The sequence below is a fragment of the Pan paniscus genome, chromosome 19 (assembly GCF_029289425.2).
Source record: "Pan paniscus chromosome 19, NHGRI_mPanPan1-v2.0_pri, whole genome shotgun sequence".
Taxonomy (NCBI): Eukaryota; Metazoa; Chordata; class Mammalia; order Primates; family Hominidae; genus Pan; species Pan paniscus.
Window position 1 is genome coordinate 8,632,358 of NC_073268.2, and position 26,116 is coordinate 8,658,473.

Genomic DNA, 26,116 nt, shown 5'->3' on the forward strand with positions numbered 1-26,116 from the left:
TAGGGCCTGGAAAGCTGCAGGTCATCAGGGTGACCAAGGGCTGAAAACCTCTCCTTGGCTGGGAATGGGGAATCAGGATTGGAGAGGCAGGAGGCACCCGGCGCCGCCTGTGTGTGAGAGAAGGGGACGAGGGACCTGCCGCCCGTGTGTGAGACGGGGATGAGGGACCTGCCACGTGTGTGTGACAGAAGGGGACGAGGGACCTGCTGCCTGTGTGTGAGAGACGGGGACGAGGGACCTGCTGCCTGTGTGTGAGAGACGGAGACGAGGGACCTGCCACGTGTGTGTGAGAGAAGGGGATGAGGGACCTGCCGCCTGTGTGTGAGAGACAGGGACGAGGGACCTGCCACGTGTGTGTGAGAGACGGGGACGAGGGACCTGCCGCCTGTGTGTGAGAGACGGGGACGAGGGACCTGCCGCCTGTGTGTGAGAGACGGGGACGAGGGACCTGCCGCCTGTGTGTGAGAGACGGGGACGAGGGACCTGCCTCGTGTGTGTGAGAGACGGGGACGAGGGACCTGCCGCCTGTGTGTGAGAGACGGGGACGAGGGACCTGCCACGTGTGTGTGAGAGACGGGGACGAGGGACCTGCCACGTGTGTGTGACAGACGGGGACGAGGGACCTGCCACGTGTGTGTGAGAGACGGGGACGAGGGACGTGCCGCCTGTGTGTGAGAGAAGGGGACGAGGGACCTGCCGCCCGTGTGTGAGAGACGGGGACGAGGGACCTGCCACGTGTGTGTGAGAGACGGGGACGAGGGACCTGCCACGTGTGTGTGAGAGACGGGGACGAGGGACGTGCCGCCCGTGTGTGAGAGAAGGGGACGAGGGACCTGCCGCCCGTGTGTGAGAGACGGGGACGAGGGACCTGCCGCCTGTGTGTGAGAGACGGGGACGAGGGACCTGCCGCCTGTGTGTGAGAGAAGGGGACGAGGGACCTGCTGCCTGTGTGTGAGAGACGGGGACAAGGGACCTGCCGCCCGTGTGTGAGAGAAGGGGACGAGGGATCTGATACTTCTCAGCCTGGGTGAGGGGCCGTGCCGGGCTCTGAGCTCACCTCCCCCTTGGGCGTTGTCACTGCAGTCCGGCGGGGGTCGATGTCCTCGTTGATGCTGGACAGGAAGTTCTGGGAGATGCGGAGGGCATCCTGCAGCAGCGGGTAGTCGGGGTGGTCCACAGGTGTGTGCTTCAGCAGGTCCTGGGAAGGGTGAGGCGGTGAGTTGAGGGGAGCGGCTCTGGGGCCTGATGTGTGGCCACCGGGGAGTGCTCAGTCCCCATCCAAAGGGTGGGCACTCAGGGACCTGCCTAATTCCCGCAAAATCTGAACTACAAATCAGAGTCAGGCCGGGCACGGCGGCTCATGCCTGAAATCCCAGCACTTTGGGAGGCCGAGGCAGGGGATCACTTGAGGTCAGAAGTTCGAGACCAGCCTGGGCAACGTGGTGAAACCCCATCTCTAGTAAAAATATAAAAATTAGCCAGGCGTGGTGGCAGGCGCCTGTAATCCCAGCTACTCGGGAGGCTGAGGCAGGAGAATTGCTTGAACCCAGGAGGCGGAGCTTGCAGTGAGCTGAGATCGCGCCACTGCACTCCAGCCTGGGTAACAGAGTGAGACTCCGCCTCAAAAAAAAAATAAATAAATAATCAGAGCCAGCACAGCAGGGGAGAGGGCCCTGGCTGCCCCCTCTTCTCCTGGCCACAGTCATACTCTTTCCCCAGTGCGGAGACCAGGTGGAGGCTCATCCCCCCGAGCAGCTGGGAGAGAAACCCTGTGTCTGCCCTGCAGCTGCTCCAAGGACACTGGAGACCAGGAGGCAGCGGGTGGGGAAGCAGGAATGCCTGCCTCCCCGGGAGCACCTGGCCACGTCAAGCTTAGTAGCCAAGCTGTATTCAGGCCCTGGCCTGGCGTCACGGATACCGCGGGCCAGACAGGCATCCTTGGAGCCTAGGAACCCCTGATTCCCCAGGTGGACTGTTTTCGGTGACTCCAGCACCCTCTCACCCAGGCTCAGTCTTCCACTGAACTCCTAAGCCCTCTCTGGCCATTCGGGGGCTTGACACTCACGTGTAGGACTAGGGTGCTCCGAGTGACCCGGTCAATGGGCTTGTAGAGCAGAGCTGTCGGGGGAGACAGGGAGAAGGAGGAAGAGGATGATGGACGAGGGCAACCCAACACCCCAGAGACCAGCTTCGTCCCCCCACCCGCATGCTTCCCACGTGAACACCCCTCGAGGGACACCAGAGTGAGCCCACGGCAGCCCCCACCTCTGTTCTCACTCCCCGGGCCGACCAAACAGCAGACACAGGTGACACACAGCCCTGGCAGCCCCTGCTCCCTCCGCAGCCCTGCCTCCTCTCCCATCAGACATGGCTTCATCGAGAGCCGCCCTGCCCCCCTCCCCAGGCCTGTCCTGGCCTCACCTGGCTCAAGGCAGATGCTCTCCTGGACCCCCAGCCCTGAATCACACAGCTCCACCCAGCCACGCCCTGAAGAGTCCAGCACACCTGCCACATGCAGGACCCCAGAATCACACAGCTCCACCCAGCCATGCCCCGAAGAGTCCAGCACACCTGCCACACGCAGGACCCCAGAATCACACAACTCCACCCAGCCATGCCCCACAGAGTCCAGCATACCTGCCACATGCAGGACCCCAGAATCACACAACTCCACCCAGCCATGCCCTGCAGAGTCTAGCACACCTGCCACACGCAGAACCCCAGAATCACACAGCTCCACCCAGCCACGCCCCGCAGAGTCCAGCATACCTGCCACACGCAGAACCCCAGAATCACACAGCTCCACCCAGCCATGCCCTGCAGAGTCTAGCACACCTGCCACACGCAGGACCCCAGAATCACACAACTCCACCCAGCCATGCCCCACAGAGTCCAGCATACCTGCCACATGCAGGACCCCAGAATCACACAACTCCACCCAGCCATGCCCTGCAGAGTCTAGCACACCTGCCACACGCAGAACCCCAGAATCACACAGCTCCACCCAGCCACGCCCCGCAGAGTCCAGCATACCTGCCACACGCAGAACCCCAGAATCACACAGCTCCACCCAGCCATGCCCTGCAGAGTCTAGCACACCTGCCACACGCAGGACCCCAGAATCACACAGCTCCACCCAGCCACGCCCCGAAGAGTCCAGCACACCTGCCACATGCAGGACCCCAGAATCACACAGCTCTACCCAGCCATGCCCCGAAGAGTCCAGCACACCTGCCACATGCAGGACCCCAGAATCACACAGCTCCACCCAGCCATGCCCTGCAGAGTCTAGCACACCTGCCACACGCAGGACCCCAGAATCACACAGCTCTACCCAGCCATGCCCTGCAGAGTCTAGCACACCTGCCACACGCAGGACCCCAGAATCACACAGCTCCACCCAGCCATGCCCTGCAGAGTCTAGCACACCTGCCACACGCAGGACCCCAGAATCACACAGCTCCACCCAGCCATGCCCTGCAGAGTCTAGCACACCTGCCACACGCAGGACCCCAGAATCACACAGCTCCACCCAGCCACGCCCCGAAGAGTCCAGCACACCTGCCACATGCAGGACCCCAGAATCACACAGCTCTACCCAGCCATGCCCCGAAGAGTCCAGCACACCTGCCACACGCAGGACCCCAGAATCACACAGCTCCACCCAGCCACGCCCCGAAGAGTCTAGCACACCTGCCACACGCAGGACCCCAGAATCACACAGCTCCACCCAGCCACGCCCCGAAGAGTCCAGCACACCTGCCACATGCAGGACCCCAGAATCACACAGCTCTACCCAGCCACGCCCCGCAGAGTCCAGCACACCTGCCACACGCAGGACCCCAGAATCACACAGCTCCACCCAGCCATGCCCTGCAGAGTCTAGCACACCTGCCACACGCAGGACCCCAGAATCACACAACTCCACCCAGCCATGCCCTGCAGAGTCTAGCACACCTGCCACACGCAGGAACCCAGAATCACACAGCTCCACCCAGCCATGCCCTGCAGAGTCTAGCACACCTGCCACACGCAGGACCCCAGAATCACACAGCTCCACCCAGCCATGCCCTGCAGAGTCTAGCACACCTGCCACACGCAGGACCCCAGAATCACACAGCTCCACCCAGCCACGCCCTGCAGAGTCTAGCACACCTGCCACACGCAGGACCCCAGAATCACACAGCTCCACCCAGACACGCCCTGCAGAGTCTAGCACACCTGCCACACGCAGGACCCCAGAATCACACAGCTCCACCCAGCCATGCCCTGCAGAGTCTAGCACACCTGCCACACGCAGGACCCCAGAATCACACAGCTCCACCCAGCCATGCCCTGCAGAGTGTAGCACACCTGCCACATGCAGGACCCCAGAATGGGGGAAGGAGACATGCTGTGTTTCCAGGAAGGGCAGCTCCCCAGACCTTATGATTCTCAGGCTCCTGGAGCTGAAGGCCAGGCACAGCCAGCTGGGATTGGCATGCCTCACTGTGATCCACAGGACTGGCCTCATCTCTCAGAGGAAAGACCCCTCCCCACATCCTCAAACCCCAGATAGCAAAGCACAGGAAGGCTGGAGGCAGGGAGGCTGGAGGCCAGGAGGCTGGCCTGATCTCCACAGAAAGGCTCTGCTCCCCGAGGCCAGCCTGGCCAACCAGTGAAACCCCATCTCTATTAAAAATACAAAAATTAGCCAGGCGTGGTGGCACATGCCTGTAATCCCAGCTATTTGGGAGGCTGAGGCAGGGAAATCACTTGAACCCGGGAGGCGGAGGTTGTAGCGAGCCAAGATCATGCCACTGCACTCCAGCCTGGGTAACAAGAGCAAAACTCCATCTCAAAAAAAAAGAAAAAAGGCTGTGCTCTCAAACACGTGTCAGCCTGAGGGGCAAAGGTTTCCTGAAGCAACTCAGGTTAGGCCTCACATATGAGAGCCCCAAAGAGGCTGGGAGGACGCAGGCAAGGCCAGCCCAGGCCCCCAAGAGCCACACCCTCCACAACCCAGACACCAAGTGAGGATGGCTGGGATTCAGCAGGGACAGGTGGAGGTGGCAGCTGGTGGATCAACACTTCCCAACACCCTTCCTGTACGCGGCTGTGCCCGCCCTCCCAACAGGAGGCTCAGCTTCAGTCCTGCACCTGGATGCTCTGTCCCTGGGGTCATGACCTTGGGCCTCCTGCCGCAGGGGCAGTGACAGAGGCAGGGTGGTCATCTGGGAAGAAGGATCCCAGACTGGGTGTCCCATAGGACCAGGTTGTGACAGGTCCCAGCGTGAACACGCACGCCCTAGCCGGGCCCCAAACCCAATAGTTCTCCAAAGCCTGAGATATAAATACGCCGTGCGCGGCTAAGCAGACACTTCAGGGAGCAATCTGCTGGCTGTGAAGAAAATGCAGCCTTAGCAGGGCCACCAGCCTTACCCGCAGTCCGAGCTTGGCTGCCCGTCGGAATCACTGGGGGAGCGGTTAAAAGATACCGATGCCTGCTCCCCAGCCCCGTCAACTCAACCCAAATCTCTGCAAGACCACAGGGGCCATCAGCATTTCTATAAAGCTTCTTTACTGATTTGAATGTATAATAATGGTTGAAAACCACTGCTTTGTGTTTTATTTATGTATTTATTTTAATTTTTTTAAAAATATAGAGACGAGGGGCCGGGCACGGTGGCTCACACCTGTAATCCCAGCACTTTGGGAGGCCGAAGCGGGTGGATCATTTGAGGTCAGGAGTTCAAGAACAGCCTGGCCAACATGGTGAAACCCCATCTCTACTAAAAATACAAAAATTAGCCAGGTGTGGTGGCAGGCGCCTATAATCCCAACTACTTGGGAGGCTGAGGCAGGGGAATCTCTTGAATCCAGGAGGCAGAGGTTGCAGTGAGCTGAGATTGCGCCATTGCACTCCAGCCTGGGCGACACAGTGAGTCTTCGTTTAAATAAAAATAAATATAGAGACAAGGTCTCACTATGTTGCTGGTCTCGAACTCCTGGCCTCAAGCCAAATACAAGTTGGTCTTGAACTCCTGGCCTCAAGCAATCCTCCTGCCTCAGTCTGCCAAAAGTTGGGATTACAGGCATGAGTACCCGGCCAACCACTGGTTTACGTAAATACACTTCATATGACATATCTGTAGCCCTTTTTTATCTAGCAGTTTCCAGAGACCCTCCCCATGGGCCATGGAAGCTTGAAGGAATGAGGCCAGTCTTGGGGTATCCTCGGCACTGAGGGTGCAGCCCAGGTCCTAGCTCAGGTGGGATCCATTTCTGAGGCTGTTTAAGGCACCCACCTGTGGCTCAGCCCATCTTCAGGGGGAAAAAATCACACTCGAGAACCCCAGAGACCCAAAAGAAAGCACAAGCTCAGCAGACACCTGCCAGGGTGGGCTCCGGAGTGGCGGCTCCACAGAAAGCTGACACTGCATTATCGGCTCCCCGCAGCCCTCTCTTGGGTCCCAAGAGGAAGAGGTTTCTGACTAAGCTCAGAGGTCTGAACACTGGCAGGTTGGGTTTCAGAGGGGTTATTAATATGTCTGTGGTCACCTCCAGAGTCCACCTGAGTAAGGCTGTGGAATGAGCCCTGGAAGGGCGGCCAGGAGGGCAGGTGCACGGGGGGGGGGGGGGGAAGGGGTGGGGTGGCACTGGGACCACATCAGATATGGAGGGAACCGGGGGAATAAGAGCGACCCTGAAGTTTGTGCTCCCCACAGCCCCTGCACGCCGGGGTCCCCTGAGAACTCAGGGTGAGGCACTCGCTCTGGCCCTTCCCCTGTCCCTGGGCTCCTGCAGGCTGGCCTGCTTCCTGCCCGGCCTCACCCACTCTCCCTCTCCACTGACACTGACTTGGGCAGCAAGCTGGTCTCTCTCTAGTTTGCTGGGTGCTCACTCTGTGCCCAAGGGTACTGAGTTAACTGCTTTGCTCTCATTATTTCCTGTGATTAAAACGGGAAGCAATTCTCACTAGCCCCATTTTACAGACAAGGCAACTGAGGCCAGAGACTTGTGGCTACAAGTGGTGGGAGCTGGGTAGATCCACCCGCACTCCTTGCTTTGAGCTGCACCCTCTTCAGGGAAGGCAGCACCTGTAAAACCTCAATGAACCACAGGAGGGTTCTTGGAAAGAGTGACCAGGATGGGGTGAGCCCCCTCCTCACGAGCTGGCCCTTTCACTCCTCATTCCCCACTTTGAAGCCGACTTCAACAACAGTATCACGGAGACCGAAGCAACGTGAACTCCAGGTCCCAGGTCCGTTTCATGGAGTCGAAGCTTCCTTTTGGGGAAGGGAGAGGAAGCCAAGGGTACGTTTCCTTTTCAGGGAGGCACAGTCAAGACCTGACCAACTCCTAGGCCAGACCAAAAAGACCATTTCTCCTCCGATCGCTGACCAGGCCAATTTCAAGTGAGAACAGGGTTCCTGCAGCCGTCCTGCTGGGCCGCAGGAGAGAGGCTGCCTCAGAGCTTGCTTCCATCAAGAGGGTCCTGAGAAAGTCAGGGGACAGTGGCCCCACACAGCCCCTCCAGCACAGCCGCCCCTGGGAAGGAGCCCAGGAAACCTGCCATCTCTCTACCGGCAAGCCACCATCCCCCTCACGTCAGCCTTCGACAAGGAGCTCCGGGTTACCAGGGAGATAGGAAAGCAAAGTGACTGAGAAGGGTGCAGAGCCGAAACACCTGGTGGGAAGGAAGAGGAAGGTCCTAAAACCAGCCGCCCGCTGCTCGCACAGACTCAGGCCCAGAGCAGCCGGCCTGGGAGCCACACGTGCCCACCCCACTCCCTGCCACAGGCAGGCAGGGCACCCCTTGGCACGTCTTGCCTCTTGAGGCAGGGTCCACGGGCTTCTGGACACCTCCCTACCTGGGCCGGCTTCATCCTCCTACGACCAACAGTCGTGTTGATGACATGCACCTGATGACATGCACCTGTCCCGGGACTTCCCCCAGCCCCCAGCCAGCTGCGGGAGCTGCAAGGAGGATGGTCCGGGTCCCTTCCACCGAAAGGTGGTGTGTGTGTGTGTGTGTGTGTGACCTTCACAGAGTAGCTTGCCACACCCCTCTCCCGCTGGCCCTGCCGACCTGCCTTCCACAGTTGAGGGCCCAGACCTCGGCTGGGGGTCTCTCACGGCTGGAAACAAACCTCTCCTTCCTGCTCCCACAGCCCCTCCGTGTCCTCCGCCTACTGCTGCATGTGCGCGGAGCACACAATACCCTGCCGCCCAGCCTCCGCGCCTCTCTCCAGAAACAAAGAAACTCCCAACTTCTCCCTCCGGCTCGCGCTGGCGCCCTCTCGGCTGGCAACGCCGCCGTCCGGACCATCGCCACCCGTCGCCACGCTGTGCCTGGCCCCCGCAGACCCTCTCCCTGGCCTCAGGGCTACTACGTCTGCGGGCACAGCTCGTCGCCGTCTCTCCCTAACAGCCCCTCCAGGAAGTTCTCTCACACTAGCCCTCCAATTCCCCACCGATCCTCGGGGCCACCTGGACCCCTCCAGCCTGGTCCTTCCATTTGCAAGCGGCCCTGCTCTGAGCAGCCCCCAGGTTTCAACTCTAGGCTGGACACCGCCAAAACGAAGGGGGAATTCAGGTCCAGCCGCTTGCCCACCCTCCTTCCCTGCGGCCCTCTAACCTCCCCGGCCACATCTAAGCCCACTCCAGCCGGCCCCCAGAGGTGGGAGGGTCCGCCACCTCCCACAGCGGGCACCTGGGTTACCATAGGTGCAGTTACAGCAGAAGCGAATAATGAGGAGAATCTCCATGGCAGCCTCTGTCCCCGCGGCGGGAGCGTGCAGCCATCGCTCCAGGCTCCCCGGCGCCCACCAGCAGCCCGGCCACTCAGCCACCTTGCTGATGCTGCCGCACAGACTCCAGCATCGAGCAGCCGCTCCGGAGTGCTCTTCCAGCAAGGGGGAGGGGAGGGAGGCGCGTGGCGAGGAGAGGAGGGAAGGGGAAGGGGAGGAAGGGTAGGGAGGGAGGGACCCAGCAGCCTGCTGGCATCCTAAAGAGGAGCACGTTTGTAGCTGGCTGGCTGCCTGGGCACGAGGCTGGAGTCCTCGCGTGCGCGCACACACGCACTCAGCTCACACTCACACGCGCTCACACACGCTCACGCTCACACGCACACACACACGCACACACAAGGGGAAGGGCGCCGCGTTCACGCAGCCTGTTGCCTGCACAGCCAGACAAAGGTAGGTAGGTGCCTGTAATCCAGCCCGCTCCCCGAGGTACCTTCCATGGTGACAGACGTGTGGCTGTCCTTGGAGTCCTTGGGACCTTTCACTTTGAGTTCCTGCCAAAGGGAGGAGAGGAGTCATGGCCTGTTCTGTCCCTCACCTCTCCCAGCCCCCACTGTGAGCCTGGCAAGAAGGGGAGTTCTGAAGCTCAGGGTGCACGTATGAGAACAGAGGCCGGGCGTGGCGGCTCACGCCAGTCATCCCAGCACTTTGAGAGGCCGTGGTGGGCGGATCACCTGAGGTCGGAAGTTCGAGACCAGCCTGGTCAACACGGTGAAACCCCATCTCTACTAAAAATACAAAAGTTAGCCAGGTGTGGTGTCAGGTGCCTGTAATCCCAGCTACTCGGGAGGCTGAGGCAGGAGAATCGCTTGAACCTGGGAGGCGGAGGTTGCAGTGAGCCGAGATCACACCATTGCACTCCAGCCTGGGCAACAGGGCGAGACTCTGTCTCAAAAAAAAAAAAAAAAAAAAAAAAAGAAAGACAAAGGAGCCCCATGGCCATGGGCTGCCTCTGCCACCCCAATCCCTGTGAACTCCCGGAGCCTCGTGGAGTCCAGTGGCTGGGGTGTGGGCAAGAAGGAAGGGACTCCAGGTCCCAGAGATGAGAGAGGCTGGCAGGGAGCCCTGTGATTACAGGAACCCCGACTCAGGAACCCTACACGTCGGCCAAGGGCAGACAGGGTTTGAGTTGACCAGCGCCAGGTACTCCAGCCAATCTTTAGGGCATGAGGAACCCATGAGGTAGGAAGGAAGGGTCCCACACGCCAGCAGGGAAGTGGTGGACCTTCGGCAGAGATGCTGAGCTCCCCAGGACAGTGAGCTGCATCCTACCCCCATCAGAGAGCACTTACTCAGCCCCCAGCACCCCCGACACTCCCCACCCACCACTGCCCATGCTGGGGGTCCGAGAGGAAGCTCCGAGGGAGGAACAGCCAATGCCCCTCCTGGACCCCAAGCCAGGCAGCAGGTAGTGAGTACTGGAAACAGACCCCAGGGATGACTCATCTGCTCCAAGCCTCTTTATCCTCCTTTAGAGACGTTCCAGCCCTAGCTTTTGCTAACAGGACAGTGCAGCCTGCAACTGGAGCTGTAATACCATCCCCACTTGGCAGACAGAGCACACGGAGCCTCAAAGAGGGGTGTGGGAGGGAAGGCAGGAGGCAAGGTGAGGCCAAGGTCAGGTGCCCAGGTGATGAGGCCAGGGTCAGGTGCCCAGGTGATGAGGCAAAGGTCAGCTGCCGAGGTGATGCCACCTGCTTGGTCTGCAGGGGAGGAAGCGCTCAGACAGCAGGAACTTCCTATTTCTGTCTCAAGCTGTTTCTAGACAGAGAAAACCCCCGGAGACGGAGCTTGGGTGTGTGTATATTTTGGGGGGCGGGGGGTGGGGTTTACTCAGCGTCCCCAGGCTGTGTCTCTGGCTGGTGCCTGGATTCCCAGTGTGTGTATATTTTGGGGGGCAGGGGGTGGGGTTTACTCAGCGTCCCCAGGCTGTGTCTCTGGCTGGTGCCTGGATTCCCAGTGTGTGTATATTTTGGGGGGCGGGGGGTGGGGTTTACTCAGCGTCCCCAGCCTGTGTCTCTGGCTGGTGCCTGGATTCCCAGTGTGTGTATATTTTGAGGGCGGGGGGTGGGGGATACTCAGCGTCCCCAGGCTGTGTCTCTGGCTGGTGCCTGGACTCCCAGATTTCGGGAATGTTTCCTCACGCCCCCTCCAGTGAAGTCTAGGGTATGAAATCACTCCTGCTGCAGAGAGGAGCCTAATTGCAGTAATTAAGTGGCAGCCTCAGCAGGAAGCAAGCACGTCATCGAGTGAGTCAGGATGAGAAGCCACCTGGCAGAAAGCCAGGGGCCTGGCTCTGCCCTCCAGGGTGGGCAGGCTTTGAGGGGCTTATGGTTGGGTGTGGGGGTTTCTGCCTAGGCACAGAGAACAGGCAATCAGCCCAGGCCAAGAGAAGACCCCACACTCTCTGCACCATGTCTGACCCCGGGATCTTGGGCGGCCTCGGCAGGGCTGCTCTGAACACAGACCAGGGGAGTCCAGGTAGTTCCTGGGTTGGGCTGGAAACCGCAGGGAAAGCACCATTTCTCCAGCCCCTTTTATTTGTATTTTTAATAGAGACGGGGTTTCACCACGTTTCCCAGGCCGGTCTTGAACTCCTGGGCTCAAGCCCATCTCCCGCCTCGGCCTCCCAAAGTGCTGGGATTACAGGCGTGAGCCACTGCGCCTGGCCTCTCAGCCACCTGACTCCATGGAGAGGGACTTCCCCACCCTGCACTTCGTCCTCTCAGGCAGAGGGTGACACATCTGCTCCATGGGTCTGGGAGAAGAAACTATGGTCAGCCATCCTCTCTCTGCACACTGGGTAAGAGGCGTGGGCTCTGTCCTCATTGTGGAGAGGGGCCTGTGGTTTCCTATTCCTGCAAGGGACTCAATAGATACTTTTTTTTTTTTCCAGACAGGGTCTCGCTCTGTCACCAGACTGGAGTGCAGTGGCGTGATCGCAGCTCACTGCAACCTCCACCTCCCGGGTTCAAGAGATTCTCCTGTCTCAGCCTCCCAAATAGCTGGGATTACAAGTGTGCACCACCACGCCCGGCTAATTTTTGTATTTTTAGTAAAGACGGCGTTTCGCCACGTTGGCCAGGCTGGTCTCAAACTCCTGACCTCAGGTGATTCGCCCGCCTCGGCCTCCCAAAGTGCTGGGATGACAGGTGTGAGCCGCCACGCCCGGCTTCTATAGGTACGTTTCATTCCAGAGGCGAAGTGTCAGCAAGCCCACTGTGGCTACAGATCCAAATCCACATTTTCCAAGCTGCATTTTTTTTTTAACAGTAATGAAGCTGACATGTTCATCTCCAACTGTCAGCTTCTCTGCCGCCTCTCGGTGGATTCTAAACGTGGGCATCGACCGTCACCCCTGAAGTTTCAGGAAAACTACCCTGCGTTTCTCCAACTCTTCTAGTGTTAGAGCTGAGACGGGAACACAAAGGGCCAAGAGGGGCCTTTAAGGCAGGACTCCCAAAACTGCAGAAGCTTCTCCCCTTTTCTAGGATGGAGGTTCTCTTGCCCCGAGCTGGGGGCTGTTCCTCTCAGGCCAGTGCTTCAGGGGTGCCACTGAGGTCTTTTTGGACAAAGGGATGAACTGGGCTCTGTCCTGAAGGATCCTAAGCAACTGTCCCTCCATGCCACCTCTTGGGTAGAAATGTTGATGGCAGATAGGACTGCACCTCTGCCCTGCGGAGGAGTGCGGGAGGAAGGCTGGGCCTCAGGAGCAGAAGCACGCGTGTTCCCGGCCAGGTAGGCTGGGCCTCAGGAGGAGAAGCACGCGTGTTCCCGGCCAGGGATTCTAAGGCTCCTTCTCCACATAAGTGGCTCTTACCCTTTTTGTGTTTATGGGATTGCAGTCTTAGAGTTGGCAAGAACCTTAAAAGACGACCTATAGTCCAAATTTCCTCAAGACTTCCCTGTCATAAATATTACCCAGAAGCTTGTTCAAATATAGAATCTTGGGCCCCACACAAAGCCTTCTGAATCAGAAGCTCCGGGGAAGGTGCCAGGAAATCTGTGTTTTAAACAATGCCCCAGTGATTCTTATCAAGCAAGGTCAGGATTAGCTGGCCAAGCCGGGCTCAGTGGCTCGCACCTGTAACGTCAGCACTTTGGGAGGCTGAGACGGGCAGATCACCCGAGTTCGAGACCAGCCTGGCCAACACGGCAAAACGTCATCTCTACTAAAAATACAAACCTTAGCCAGGCGTGGTGGTGTGTGCCTGTAATCCCAGCTACTTGGGAGGCTGAGGCAGGAGAATCACTTGAACCCAGGGGGTAGAGGTTGCAGTGAGCCGAGATCGCGCCACTGCACTCCAGCCTGGGCAACAGAGCAAGACTCTGTCTCAAAAAAAAAAAAAAAAAGGATTATCTGGCCATGTCTAAACCCCTCATTCTACCAGACAGGACATAAAAGCCAAGAGGGGGGACGTGACTTGCTCAAGGTCACCATAGTGTGGTGTGGGAGAACACTGCCTTGGATTTTTTTTTTTTTTTTTTTTTTGCCTCCCCTGTTCCTCTCTCTAATCTGAAAGAGAATAATAAAAAAATAAAATAAAATAGATCGTTTTCTATTAAGAGGGAAAATGTCAGGTGCAAGAAAGCAAATATCAGGCTAAGTGTTACCCATTAGAGTAACCACTTCACCGACTGGCAAGCGAGGGAGGGGAGACCAAGGGCTCTGAGCAGCCCCCAAAGCTCCTTGTCCATCAGGGCGGCTGTGCGGGGAGCGGCCTACCTCTGAGATCTTCTGGAACTGGTTGTTGGACTGGCTGCACTTCTCAGCTGTCTCCAGAGCAACTTTATAGTTATCGACAAACGCTTTGTACACACCGAGCTGGCTGGCCTGCAGGGAGGAGTCAGGGAACAGAGGGAGAGGAGAGTGGGAGGGGAGAGGATTAATGAATGGATGAAAGCTTCACGGAGCACCAGGAGCCCCCGTGCACTGAAAACCTCTCACTCAGCTCGTTGGGAACTTGGGGAAACGCAGGGATGAACATATTACAGTGTCCCTTTGAACTGGACAGTTTCCATGGAAACCAGCTCAGCCAATAAGGTTAACGAGGGGGTCTGGGGTTGGGGAGACCAGGCTAGGGCCTTTGTTGGCCTGCTAGAAATTCAGCTCTTCACAGCATCCAGCTTTCCTCAGCACGGTGAAGGTCTCCCAGGGTTTGAAATCCCTTAATGTCTCATACTTCCTTCACATCCTGGAATTAGCCGGAGCAGGGAGAGAGGGGGGTGTGTGTGCTGGGGGGAGCTGGCACGTGTGGCCTGCTCAGGCCTCCCTCCCCACGTGCAGCGTGGGGCATGACATTTAAAGGTGCTGTCTTGGCCGGGCGCGGCGGCTCACGCCTGTAACCCCAGCACTTTCGAAAGCCTGAGGTCAGGAGTTCCAGACCAGCCTGGCTAACATGGCGAAACCCCGTCTCTACTAAAAATACAAAAATTAGCCGGGCGTGGTGGCGCGTGCCTGTAATCCCAGGTACTCAGGAGAATGAGGCAGGAGAATCGCTTGAACCCAAGAGGCGGAGGCTGCAGTGAGCCAAGATCGTGTCACTGCACTCCAGCCTGGGTGACAGAGTAAGACTCCGTCTCAAAAAGAAAACAAAACAACAAATGAAGATGCTGTCTTTCCATTTCCCTTGGCCTTGAGGCCCCGTCCTCACCTCTTCCACCTCCTCTACCTCCAAGGAGCCAAAGCCCCAGCCTCACTACACGTTTGCCTGTCACTCACACAGTCACAACCTGAGTCACAACCACACAGAGCCTCGCCTCTTCTGAGAGGCAGGGCAGACCCCATCGCCCCTTTCTGCAAAAGGGGAAACCGAGGCTCCATAAGTCAATTCCCCAAATATTTATGGAAAGGCTTCGCTGCGCTGTATATAAGCACTTCCTCTTAAGGGACCAAAGGGTAGAAATTCAAATTAAAGCCATCACGAGATATTTTATACTCATCAGAAGGGTCAAAATTTGAAAGTCTAATTGACAGCAACGGCTGGCAAGCATATGGGGAAATTTAAACTCCCTGTTTTTGTTTTTGTTTTGAGATGGAGTTTCGCTCTTGTTGCCCAGGCTGCAGTACAGTGGTGCGATCTCGGCTCACCGCAACCTCCGCCTCCCGGATTCAAGGGATTCTCCTGCCTCAGCCTCCCGAGTAGCTGGCGTTACAGGCGCCCGCCACCACGCCTGGCTAATCCTGTATTTTTAGTAGAGACGGGGTTTCTCCATATCAGTCAGGCTGGTCTCAAACTCCCAACCTCAGGTGATCCACCTGCCTCAGCCTCCCAAAGTGCTGGGATTACAGGTGTGAGCCACTGCGCCCGGCCAATTAAAACTTTTTTTTTTTTTTGAGATGGAGTCTCGCTCTGTCACCCAGGCTGGAATGCAGTGATGCCATCTTGGCTCACTACAAGCTCCACCTCCCAGGTTCGCGCCATTCTCCTGCCTCAGCCTCCTGAGTGGTTGGGAGTACAGGCGCCCGCCACCACGCCAGGCTAATTTTTTGTATTTTTTTTTTAGTAGAGACGGGGTTTCACCATGTTAGCCAGGATGGTGTCGATCTCCTGACCTCGTGATCCACCCGCCTCGGCCTCCCAAAGTGCTGGGATTACAGGCGTGAGCCACCGCGCCCAGCCAATTTAAACTCTTAGACTACTCGGGGAAGTGTAAATTAGTACAATTATTTGGAGAGCAATTTGTTAATAACTAATAAAGCTGAGAATAGGCATGGCCTATTTTCAGTTGAACTAATAACAGTGTGGATAGGCACAGCCCATCGATTGCTTAGCAAATCCACTTTTACATGCAAACTGCAGAGCTGTATCGTTCAGTGCAGTTGCCACCAGCTACCTGAGGCTACCAAGCACCTGAGATACGGCCGGTTCAAACTGAGACGTGCCGGACATGTAAAATACACAGTGGGTTCCAAAGCCTTAGTATGTAAAAGAGAATGTAAATTACCTCGTTAATTTTTAAATACTGATTACATGTTGAAATAATATTTGGATCTGCGGGAATAAATAAAAGATATTCTCAAAATTAATTTCACCTGCCTATTTTTACTTTTAAAAATGTGGGTATTAGGGGCCAGGCGCGGTGGCTCACAACTGTAATCCCAGCACTTTGGGAGGCCGAGGCGGGCAGATCACCTAAGGTTGGCAGTTCGAGACCAGCCTGGCCAAAATGGTGAAACCCTGTCTCTACTAAAGATACAAAATTATCCGGGCATGGTGGCACGCATCTGTAGTCCCAGCTACTTGGGAGGACAAGGCAGGAGAATCGCTTGAACCCAGGAGGTGGAGGTTGCAGTGAGCCCAGATTGCATCACTGCACTCCAGCCTGGGTGACAAGAGCAAGACCTCGTCTCAAAAAAACAAAAAAAAGGTGGGTATTAGAAAATGTGAAATGATGTATGTGGCTCATAAGCTATTTCCATTAGACAGCAGTGCTCTGGAGCAAATGGCCTATGTGTGTGCCCCAGGGGACTCAAGGGTGTTCACCATCTCACTTTTCCTCCTCATAGTGGAGGGACTGGTAACAAATGCTCACAAACGGGGGAAGCCGCGCACACAGCCATGAACATGGATGCACCCGATTTACACATAGCATTGCTGACAAGCTCCAAAACGAACATGGGTTGAACTGTAAAACACGATTGCTGACAAGCTCCAAAACGAACATGGGTTGAACTGTAAAATATGATATATGTGTATACTTATACACTTTTTTTTTTTTTTGAGATGGAGTCTCGCTCTGTCAACCAGGCCGGAGTGCACTGGCACGATCTTGGCTCACTGCAAACTCCGCCTCCTGGGTTCAAGTGATTCTCCTGCCTCAGCCTCCTGACTAACTGGGACTACAGGCACGCACCACCACACCCGGCTAGTTTTTGTATTTTTAGTAGAGACAGGGTTTCGTCATATTGGTCAGGCTGGTCTTGAACTCCTGACCTCAGGTGATCCACCCGCCTCGGCCTCCCAAAGTGTTGGGATTACGGGCGTGAGCCACCACGCCTGGCTTAGACACATTTTTAAAGTACATGCAATTGGGAGCTGTGGTACACACACCTATAGCCCTCGCTACTTGGGAGACTAAGGTGGGAGGATCACTTGAGCCCGAGTTCAAGTCCAGCCTGGAGAACATAGCAAGACCGTTTTTTTTTTTTTTTTTTTTTTGAAGTACAGGCCAACCCAAAATAGATACAGATATGTAGTAAACACACAAACTGCAGTCTGGAAGGCTATCCACCAAATTCATGCCAGTAGCTGCTTCAAGGAGGAGGAGGGAGGGGAGACTCCACCTTCATGTGTGACGCTGTATTTTCTTCATTAGAAGGTTCTGCTATTATTCTTTGGAGTTTCTGGTTTAAATGTTTTTCAATACAGCAGCAAGGGGGATACAGCTGCTGCCTGGCTTCCTCAGGGGCCTCTGCTTCCCACCGAGGTGCTGGGGGAAGTGGGCTGCTGTGGACCCCCACCCCGGACCACTCTGCTTTCTGCAGGATCCTCATGCTCCCCAAGGACCCAGAGAGGCTGGGGTGGGGGGTAGGGGTGGGGGCAGGCTGGCCGCAGCATCGGCTGAGCCTGGAGCCTCCCAGTACAGAGGCAGAGCCCTTTGAGGAAGCTGGTGGGGCAGGGGAGCGAGGGGCATCTGGAAAAGTCAGACGGGAGCGCGAGTGGGGACGCCTGGCGTGACGCCAAGGCCAGAGGCATTCAGGTCTCAGCTGCAGAAGGGCAGGACTTTAAAAGGGGGCTGGGCCGGACTTTTAAAAGAGGGCGGGGCCTGAGTTTTAAAAGGGGGTGGGGCCTGACCTTAAAAGGGGGCGGGGCCGGACGGGAGGGAGTTTATTTCCTCTTCCAGGGAGTACTGAGGCCCGGCCCATCAATGCCCACGCTACACGAGGCGTACTAGACAGTCGCTGCCTAAGCCAAGGTCAAATCACCGATATTCTTCCAGGAAAAGGCTCCTCTTGCCCCCTTTCCCACAAGAAGGAGAAAGCCCGGAGGCCCGGGTTGGCACACCACCCTCCCAGGAGCCAGGGGCAGGAGCCAGCCGTGCGGAGGCCTGCGTCCAGGGTCACGGTAATCTCAGGGACTGCCGCTGCCACAGTCACCCCAGGCTGTAGGGCCCGAGGCCTGGCTTGGCAGGTTCATTAACTGGGAAGTGCAGGTTGCCTGGAAACAGCAGCCTGGCACTGGAGTGATCTCATAAAACAAACAGCAGAGACGCTAATTCCCTTCTCTCAGTAACGAATAATCAAATACCCAGAGTCTTCGGCTGAAAATAAACCACCTCCGGATGCCAGACCTGACCCGGCTCTCCCCGGGCCCTCCCAAACCTGCAGCCCCAGGGGCCTCAGGCATCAGTTCACGATGCTGGGGAGGGAAAGTGGTGGGTAGCAGATTCACGGCCAGGCCTGTGGAGCCAAGACCAGAACCGGGGACAGCCAGGTCCAAGTGACAAAGATAAACTGTGACAGCGTTTCCAGCAACCCTAGGTTTGCTCTCCTCTACCCTCCTGAGGGATGAGGAGAGGATGCCCCCCAGGCCACTCAGCTCAGGTGAGCAGGCAGTGATGACAGGTGTTCACCATCCCTGAACCGGAGGGAGCAGGTGGGTCTGCCAGAACCAGAGTGTGGCATTCCCTTGAAAGGATACCTTCCAGGGTGCCTCTTCCCACTTTAATAATAATAATAATAATAATAATGGCACTGATGATAATGACCAGTTATTGAGTACTTATTAATTTATGATGTTCCAGGCCCTGTTCCAAGCACTTTTTCTTTTACTTTATTTTATTCTATTTCTTTTTTTGAGACAGAGTCTTGCTCTTGTCGCCCAGGCTGGAGTGGAGTGGCATGATCTCGGCTCACTACAACCTCTGCCTCCCGAGTTCAAGCGATTCTCCCACCTCAGCCTCCCGAGTGGTAGCTGGGATCACAGGTGCGTGTTATCATGCCCGGCTAATTTTTGTATTTTTAGTAGAAACGGGGTTTCACCATGTTGGCCAGGCTGGTCTTGAACTCCTGACCTCAGGTGATCCGCCCACCTTGGCCTCCCAAAGTGTTGCTGGGATTATAGGCATGAGCCACTGTGCCCAGCCATTTTTTTTTTTTTTTTTTTTTTTTTGAGACAGAGTCTCAGTCTGTCATCCAGGCTAGAGTGCAATGGCCTGGTTTTGGCTCACTGCAACCTCTGCCTCCCAGGTTCAAGCGATTCTCCTGCCTCAGCCCCCTGAGTAGCTGGGACTACAGGTGCATGCCACCATACCCAGCTAATTTTTTGGTATTTTTAGTAGAGATGGGGTTTCACCATGTAGGCCAGGCTGGTCTCGAACTCCTGACCTCACGATCCACCCACCTCGGCCTCCCAAAGTGCTGGGATTACAGGCGTGAGCCATCACGCTCAGTCAGGCCTATTCTATTTCTTTGTAGAGATAGGGTCTTGCTATGTTGCCCAGGCTGGTCTTGAACTCTAAGCCTCAAGTGATCTTCCAGCCTCAGCCTCCCAAAGTGCTGGGATTACAGGCGTCAGCCACCACACTCAGCCCCATGCAGTTTTCAGATATCACCCAATGAGGTAAATACTGTTACTATCCTGTCTTTTACAGATGAGGAAGCTGATTCAGAGCGGTTGGGTAAGTTGCCCAGTTGCAGGTTTAATCTGGCAGCGCTGGGATTCAAGCCCACTTTGTGACACAGCTCTAGAAGCTGTGCTTGAGAAACAGGACTCTCAGGACAGAAATCTCAGGCCCTGCGACGTCTCCCTCCATGCCCTTCCGAGTTCTCCCGAGGCCCAGTGGTCAAGGTCACGGTGCATTCACTCATTCAAGCAGTGACCACTGGGCTGGTTCTGGGAGTCTAAGAAGAAGGAAATGTAGGCCGGGCGCGGTGGCTCACGCCTGTAATCCCAGCACTTCGGGAGGCCGAGGTGGACGGATCACCTGAGGTCAGGAGTTCGAGACCAGCCTGGCCAACACGGCGAAACCCCGTCTCTACTAAAAATACAAAAATTAGCCGGGTGTGATGGCGGGCGCCTGTAATCCCAGCTACTCGGGATGCTGAGGCAGGAGAATCACTTGAACCCGGGAGGAGGAGGTTGCAGTGAGCCGAGATCACGCCACTGCACTCCAGCCTGGGCAACAGGAGTGAGACTCCGTCTCAACAAAAAAAGGAAATGCAGTCCGTCCTCCTGCAGCTTGTGGTTTGGGGGAGTCAGGCAGTTACTAGTGCTCACTACGAGGACTGGCACAAGGCCTGCATTTGGCGACTTGGAAAGCCTTCTTGGAAGAGGTCCCTTCTAAGCTGGGAACTGACCAGGGGAGGCCAGACGAGAGGCGGACGGACGTTTCAGGCACACGGGGCCTCAAGTACCAAGAGTTAAGAAAGTGCCTGCCCTGGGAACTGAGAACAGAAAGTCCAGTGTCAGGAGCACAGAGGTGCGGGGAGGAAGCTGCCAAGGCCGGGGCTGGACACGGGTCAGCGTGCAAAGGGTCTCTCGAGCCATTCCTCGGAGCCTGACCTTCATCCGAGGGCCGTGGGGATCTGCTGAAGGGGCCGTCGAGGTTTCAGTGACTCTCTCCCCTCTAAGGAGAGGTGGGGGTGGGAGGTGAGTGGGCCTGGAGGCAGGAGCCACACAGGAGGATACGCAGCTGTCCAGGTGAGGGCCACGGGTGGCCAAGAAGAGGAAAAGGCGGCTGTGAGCAACGGCCAAAAAGTGGAGTCCACAGGACAGGTGGGGGAGGGGGTGCAGCCAGAAAGAGTCTGAAGCACTCGGTGACGTAAAGACAGGAAGCGGAGCAGGTGACGCCGGAGGCAGGGAGCTCAGCTCTGAACACACTCAGCTAGAGGTCCTAGGAGTGTCCAAGCAGGAGAGGGAGAGTCTTCTCCAGCGTGAGAAAGGCAGAGCCCTGTCCATTCAGCCAGAACACGGCAGGGGAGGGGAGGAGGCCTCCAGCCTCTCACACCCAGAGAACAGGGCAGGAAGGAGGAGAAGGTCCTCTGGCCTCTCACACCCAGAGAAGAACCGCGGCCTGGACTCCCAGTCTCCCTCTTGCCTGCTGGGCTGTCAGATGTTACGTAGCAGAGCTGGGGAGGGGGCTCCATGAGTCTGACGTGGGGGTCCTCCAGGGGACACAGCCAGAGATGGGGCAGAGCTGGGGGAGAGGGTGTCACAGAAGCACAGGGAACCAGAAGACTTCCGTGAACGTTTCCCAACACGAAGTCTGCATGTTAACCCACCCGCTCCTGCCGCTCCCGACCCTGCAGTGGTGAGCAGGGCTGGGCTTCAGTGCTTCCTGCTCTTGGGACCTCAGGAGAGGATCATCGGCCAGTGTGCCCAACTGCTTCCTTTTACAGACCCGAGGTCTCAGGGGAGCAGTCCTCATGCCCCCAACCCGGCATGTGCCCCTCTGTTCACTGAGGGACAGGAGACTGAAGCCCAGCAAGGAGCCTTCATTCCAGGGCTGGTTCCTCAGAGCACCCTCCGGGAGAGAGAGGGAGCACCTCCGGGAAAGACGGAGCACCCTCTGGGAGAGAGAAGGAGCACCCTCCGGGAGAGAGAAGGAGCACCCTCCGGGAGAGAGATGGTGCTCCTACAGAAGTGCCCATCCACCCAGCCAGTCTCCACCCAGCCCGTCTCCACCACCCCTGGAAGGACCTATCCACACAGCCCGTCTCCACCACCCCTAGAAGGACCTATCCACCCAGTCCGTCTCCACCACCCCTAGAAGTGCCCGTCTCCACCCAGCCCGTCTCCACAACCCCTAGAAGTGCCCGTCTCCACGCAGCCCGTCTCCACCACCCCTAGAAGGACCTATGCACACAGCCTGTCTCCACCACCCCTAGAAGTGCCCGTCTCCACCCAGCCAGTCTCCACCCAGCCCATCTTCACCACCCCTGGAAGGACCTATCCACCCAGCCCGTCTCCACAACCCCTAGAAGTGCCCGTCTCCACCCAGCCCGTCTCCACCACCCCTAGAAGGACCTATGCACACAGCCCGTCTCCACCACCCCTAGAAGTGCCCGTCTCCACCCAGCCCGTCTCCACCACCCCTGGAAGGACCTATGCACACAGCCCGTCTCCACCACCCCTAGAAGTGCCCGTCTCCACCCAGCCCGTCTCCACCCAGCCCGTCTCCACCACCCCTGGAAGTACCCATCCACCCAGCCCGTCTCCACCCAGCCCGTCTCCACCCAGCCCGTCTCCACCACCCCTGGAAGGACCCATCCACCCAGCCCGTCTCCACCACCCCTAGAAGGACCTATCCACACAGCCCGTCTCCACCACCCCTAGAAGTGCCCGTCTCCACCCAGCCCGTCTCTACCACCCCTATAAGTGCCCGTCTCCACCCAGCCCGTCTCCACCACCCCTAGAAGTACCCATCCACCCAGCCCGTCTCCACCAGCCCTAGAAGGACCCATCCACCCAGCCCGTCTCCACCAGCCCTAGAAGGACCTATCCACACAGCCCGTCTCCACCACCCCTAGAAGGACCTATCCACACAGCCCGTCTCCACCACCCCTAGAAGGACCTATCCACACGGCCCGTCTCCACCACCCCTAGAAGGACCTATCCACACGGCCCGTCTCCACCACCCCTAGAAGGACCTATCCACACGGCCCGTCTCCACCACCCCTAGAAGGACCTATCCACACGGCCCGTCTCCACCACCCCTAGAAGGACCTATCCACATGGCCCGTCTCCACCACCCCTAGAAGGACCTATCCACACGGCCCGTCTCCACCACCCCTAGAAGGACCTATCCACACAGCCCGTCTCCACCACCCCAGAAGCTCCCAGGGCTGCACCAGGGGAGGCCTAGAGTCAAGGCCCCGGCCCCAGGTGCCCCGTAACACACAGGCCCAGGCCTTCCTCCCGGACTCAGAGAGGTCTCAGGCCTTCAAGGAGTCCGAGAGGGCTGCCCCGTCCTCTCCTGAGGCTCCTGCAACACTATGGGCTCCACTGAGGCCCTGCGTGAGGACCCTCCATCCCTGGCGGACTCACCAGCTTCTGGAAGAGGTGGCCCATGGTGACCTGGCTGTCCCACTGTTGCACCTTGGGGCACAGGTTGTCATAGAACTCCTTGTGGATCTCATAGATGTCCTGGATCTTGTAGAAGATGGTCTCGATCTGCTGGATGGTGAGCACGGGCTGGGAGGTGGTGGCGGTGGCCTTCAGGGGTTTCATGGGCTGGGAGAAACAGACGAAGAAAGAGCAGAGGTCGGGGGTAAACAAACCAGAGTGTCGGCAGGCCCCGGGGCCTATCGTTAGCCCTTCCCGCTGCCCAAGTCCTGCCCAGACAAGGCTGCCAAAGGCAGGGCACTGAAGCGAGCTTTGTATCAAGGAGCCACTGCCACAGGCCCCAACAAGCCGCACACTCGACAGCAGGAACCTGGCCTGGCAGCTGTGCCAGGCCCGAGGGGTGGTGCCGGGGCTCACTCCCCTACCACGCAGCTGAGCTCAGCAGCAGCCTGTACTGGGTTAACAGGATCCGCGTCTTTCTTCCACGATAGCCTGTGCCCCGAGTCATAAGCTCCTTGTCACACTTCAGTGGAAGGAAGGGTTGACAGGGAACTCAAGCCTATAGCTGTTTCCTTCCAAGAAACAGAATGTGGTTCTAGGACTCCGAGGGTAGGGACCCGAAGTTACTCAAGACCAGTCTTGGCCTCACTGATATTCCAAGTTCCCGTCACTTGGCACAGGGAGAGGCATGGGCGTTCACGTGTCCCCCACCGCGTCCCACCCCCGTGGCAGACATTGCTAAGCGACCGTGATGGCCCTTCCCACTGCGCATGGCAGGGGTCTCCAGTCTCAGACTCTTTCTCAATGCCTGCCTGTCTATACCAAGATGCTCCAGGGCCTGCCAGTGTAGACGGTGAGGTGGCAGATAACACAGACCAACCCCCACCACTGGCAGGGAGCTGATGCCATCACCTTCCAGCCTAGCAGTGGGACTGTGGGATAATGGGACGTGCAGGCATTTCCTCAGTGTGGTTCTCTGCATTTTATAAATCACCTACAATGAATAAATATGAATAATCAGAAAAAAAAAAAACCGAAGATGACCAGGCTGTACTGCAAAGGCCCTGCAGGAGACAGGGCCTGATAACCTGCCATACAGGGAAGGCGTGGCAGGGAAGGGCAGGGTGGCCAGAGGGAGAGCAGCCACGTCGGATTCTTTTTTTTTGGAGACGGAGTCTCGCTCTGTCACCCAGGCTGGAGTGCAGTGGTGCGATCTCGGCTCACTGCAAGCTCCGCCTCCCGGGTTCACGCCATTCTCCTGCCTCAGCCTCCCAAGTAACAGGGACTACAGGCGCGTGCCACCACGCCCGGCTAATTTTTTTTGTATTTTTAGTAGAGACGGGGTTTCACTGTGTTAGCCAGGATGGTCTCGATCTCCTGACCTCGTGATCCACCCACCTCGGCCTCCCAAAGTGCTGGGATTACGGGCGTGAGCCACCGTGCCCGGCCAGCCATGTCGGATTCTGTTGATGTTCTTCACCTACCTGAAGGCCACGTGGAAAGAGGCTTAGACTTGGCTGGTCACGGTGGCTCACACCTGTCATCCTAGCACTTTGGGAGGCCGAGGCAGGTAGATCACCTGAGGCCAGGAGTTCGAGACAAGTCTGACCAACATGGTGAAACCCTCTCTACTAAAACTACAAAAATTAGCTGGGCGTGGTGGTGCACACCTGTAATCCCAGCTACTCAGGAGGCTGAGGCAGGAGAATCTCTTGAACTCAGGAGGCAGAGGTTGCAGTGAGCCAAGATTGCGCCACTGCACTCCAGCCTGGGTGACAGAGCCAGACTCTGTCTCCAAAAACAAAAACGAGGCTTAGACTTAGTCTGCGTTGCTCTGCAGACCCAGGAACAGTGGGGAAAAGTTATGGGGTCAGATTCGGGCTCACTAGAGCTGTCCCCCGTAGGATTAAGTAGTGAGCTTTCCGACAAGAGAAGCATTCTAGCAGAGAATGGGTGACTCCACTGCTGAAAATGCTGCACTGAAGGGAACACCAAAGCCAGCGCCAGCTCCCTCTGAACGACGACCACCAGCTCCAGCCAACCATGGCAAACTCCCAGCCCAGCCTCACTCCAGCCTCACATCACCTCATTCTGATGAAGTCTCATCTACTCAGACATATCGCCTCACTCTGATGGAGACAGAACCCATGTTCACTGGAAGAAGTCGTCTCATCTACTCAGACACCCAGATGGTGCTCTGCCTTCTGGCCCCTTCATCCTCCAAGCTCTAAAAAGCCCAGATCCAACAATCCATGCAGGACAAAGCAGGACCCTCCTTCTGACCCTCGCCGCGCTAGAATCAACGGCCCCTCGGTGTCCGGTCAGGCCTCTCCTGACTCTCACCGTCCTAGAACCAACGGCCCCTCAGTGTCCGGTCAGGCCCCTCCTTCTGACCCTCACCGTCCTAGAACCAACGGCCCCTCAGTGTCCAGTCAGGACTCTCCTTCTACCCTCGCCGTGCTAGAATCAACGGCCCCTCGGTGTCCAGTCAGGCTCCTCCTTCTGACCCTCACCGTCCTAGAACCAACGGCCCCTCGGTGTCCGGTCCTTGCTAGGCAAGCACATGGGGTTCCACCTGGTGCAGGCCAGGCAGGGTGGGCTTGAGTCGCAGCTCTGCTGTGCGCATATCACTCAGCATCCCTGGGCTTCGTGTCACCAGCAGCCTCATGTGTGAAACTGGGATAATACAGCCATGCGCTACCTACTGGCATTCCCGTCAGTGCGTACACGATCATGGTCCCAGACTGCAATTTTTTTTTTTTTTTTTTGAGACAGAGTCTCACTCTGTCACCCAGGCTGGAGTGCAATAGTGCAATCTCGGCTCACTGCAACCTCCGCCTCCCAGGTTCAAGCGATTCTCCTGCCTCAGCCTCCTGAGTAGCTGGAATTACAGGCGTCCGCCACCACGCCCAGCTAGTTTTTGTAGTTTTTGTAGATACGGGGTTTCACCATATTGGTCAGGCTGGTCTCAAACTCCTGACCTCAAGTGATCCACATGCCTCGGCCTCTTGAAGTGCTAGGATGACAGGTGTGAGCCACCGTGCCTGGCTGAGACCTTTATAATCCAGTTGGGCAAAATGGGCCAACACAGATGAAATGACTATGGACGATGCGACCGACTGTAAGCACCAACCACGTGGTTCCAAGGTTGTGCTGGAGTAGCCTGGAGGGCTGCATGGAGGAGGCAGACATACCAGGTCCTTGGAGAGCTGAGCAGGTGGAGGAGTGGGGGCGTAGGGAGGCATGCCAGACAGGGAAACAGAACGCACCGGGGGGCAGGAGCAAGAGAAGAGTGTCCCCCCAAGCCCAGGTGGGTGA

The 26,116-nt window shown here is 57.3% G+C and overlaps 1 protein-coding gene across 5 annotated transcripts in view; it reads right to left on the reverse strand.

Moving 5' to 3' along the window:
• The window catches only part of ABR (ABR activator of RhoGEF and GTPase), a 199,505-nt gene that overhangs the window by 76,352 nt on the left and 97,037 nt on the right, over positions 1–26,116 (reverse strand). For 4 of the 5 annotated variants that reach the window (XM_034941210.3, XM_057300351.2, XM_057300352.2 and 1 more), the window contains 5 exons: positions 22,781–22,966; positions 13,516–13,623; positions 9,223–9,283; positions 2,066–2,118; positions 1,058–1,198 (listed from right to left, as the gene is read on the reverse strand). In XM_034941210.3, coding sequence (XP_034797101.1) covers positions 1,058–1,198; positions 2,066–2,118; positions 9,223–9,283; positions 13,516–13,623; positions 22,781–22,966 — 549 coding nt within the window. Of the gene's footprint in view, positions 1–1,057; positions 1,199–2,065; positions 2,119–8,704; positions 9,119–9,222; positions 9,284–13,515; positions 13,624–22,780; positions 22,967–26,116 lie in introns of those variants that run through there. The other variant, XM_057300353.2, reaches the window with a different exon arrangement.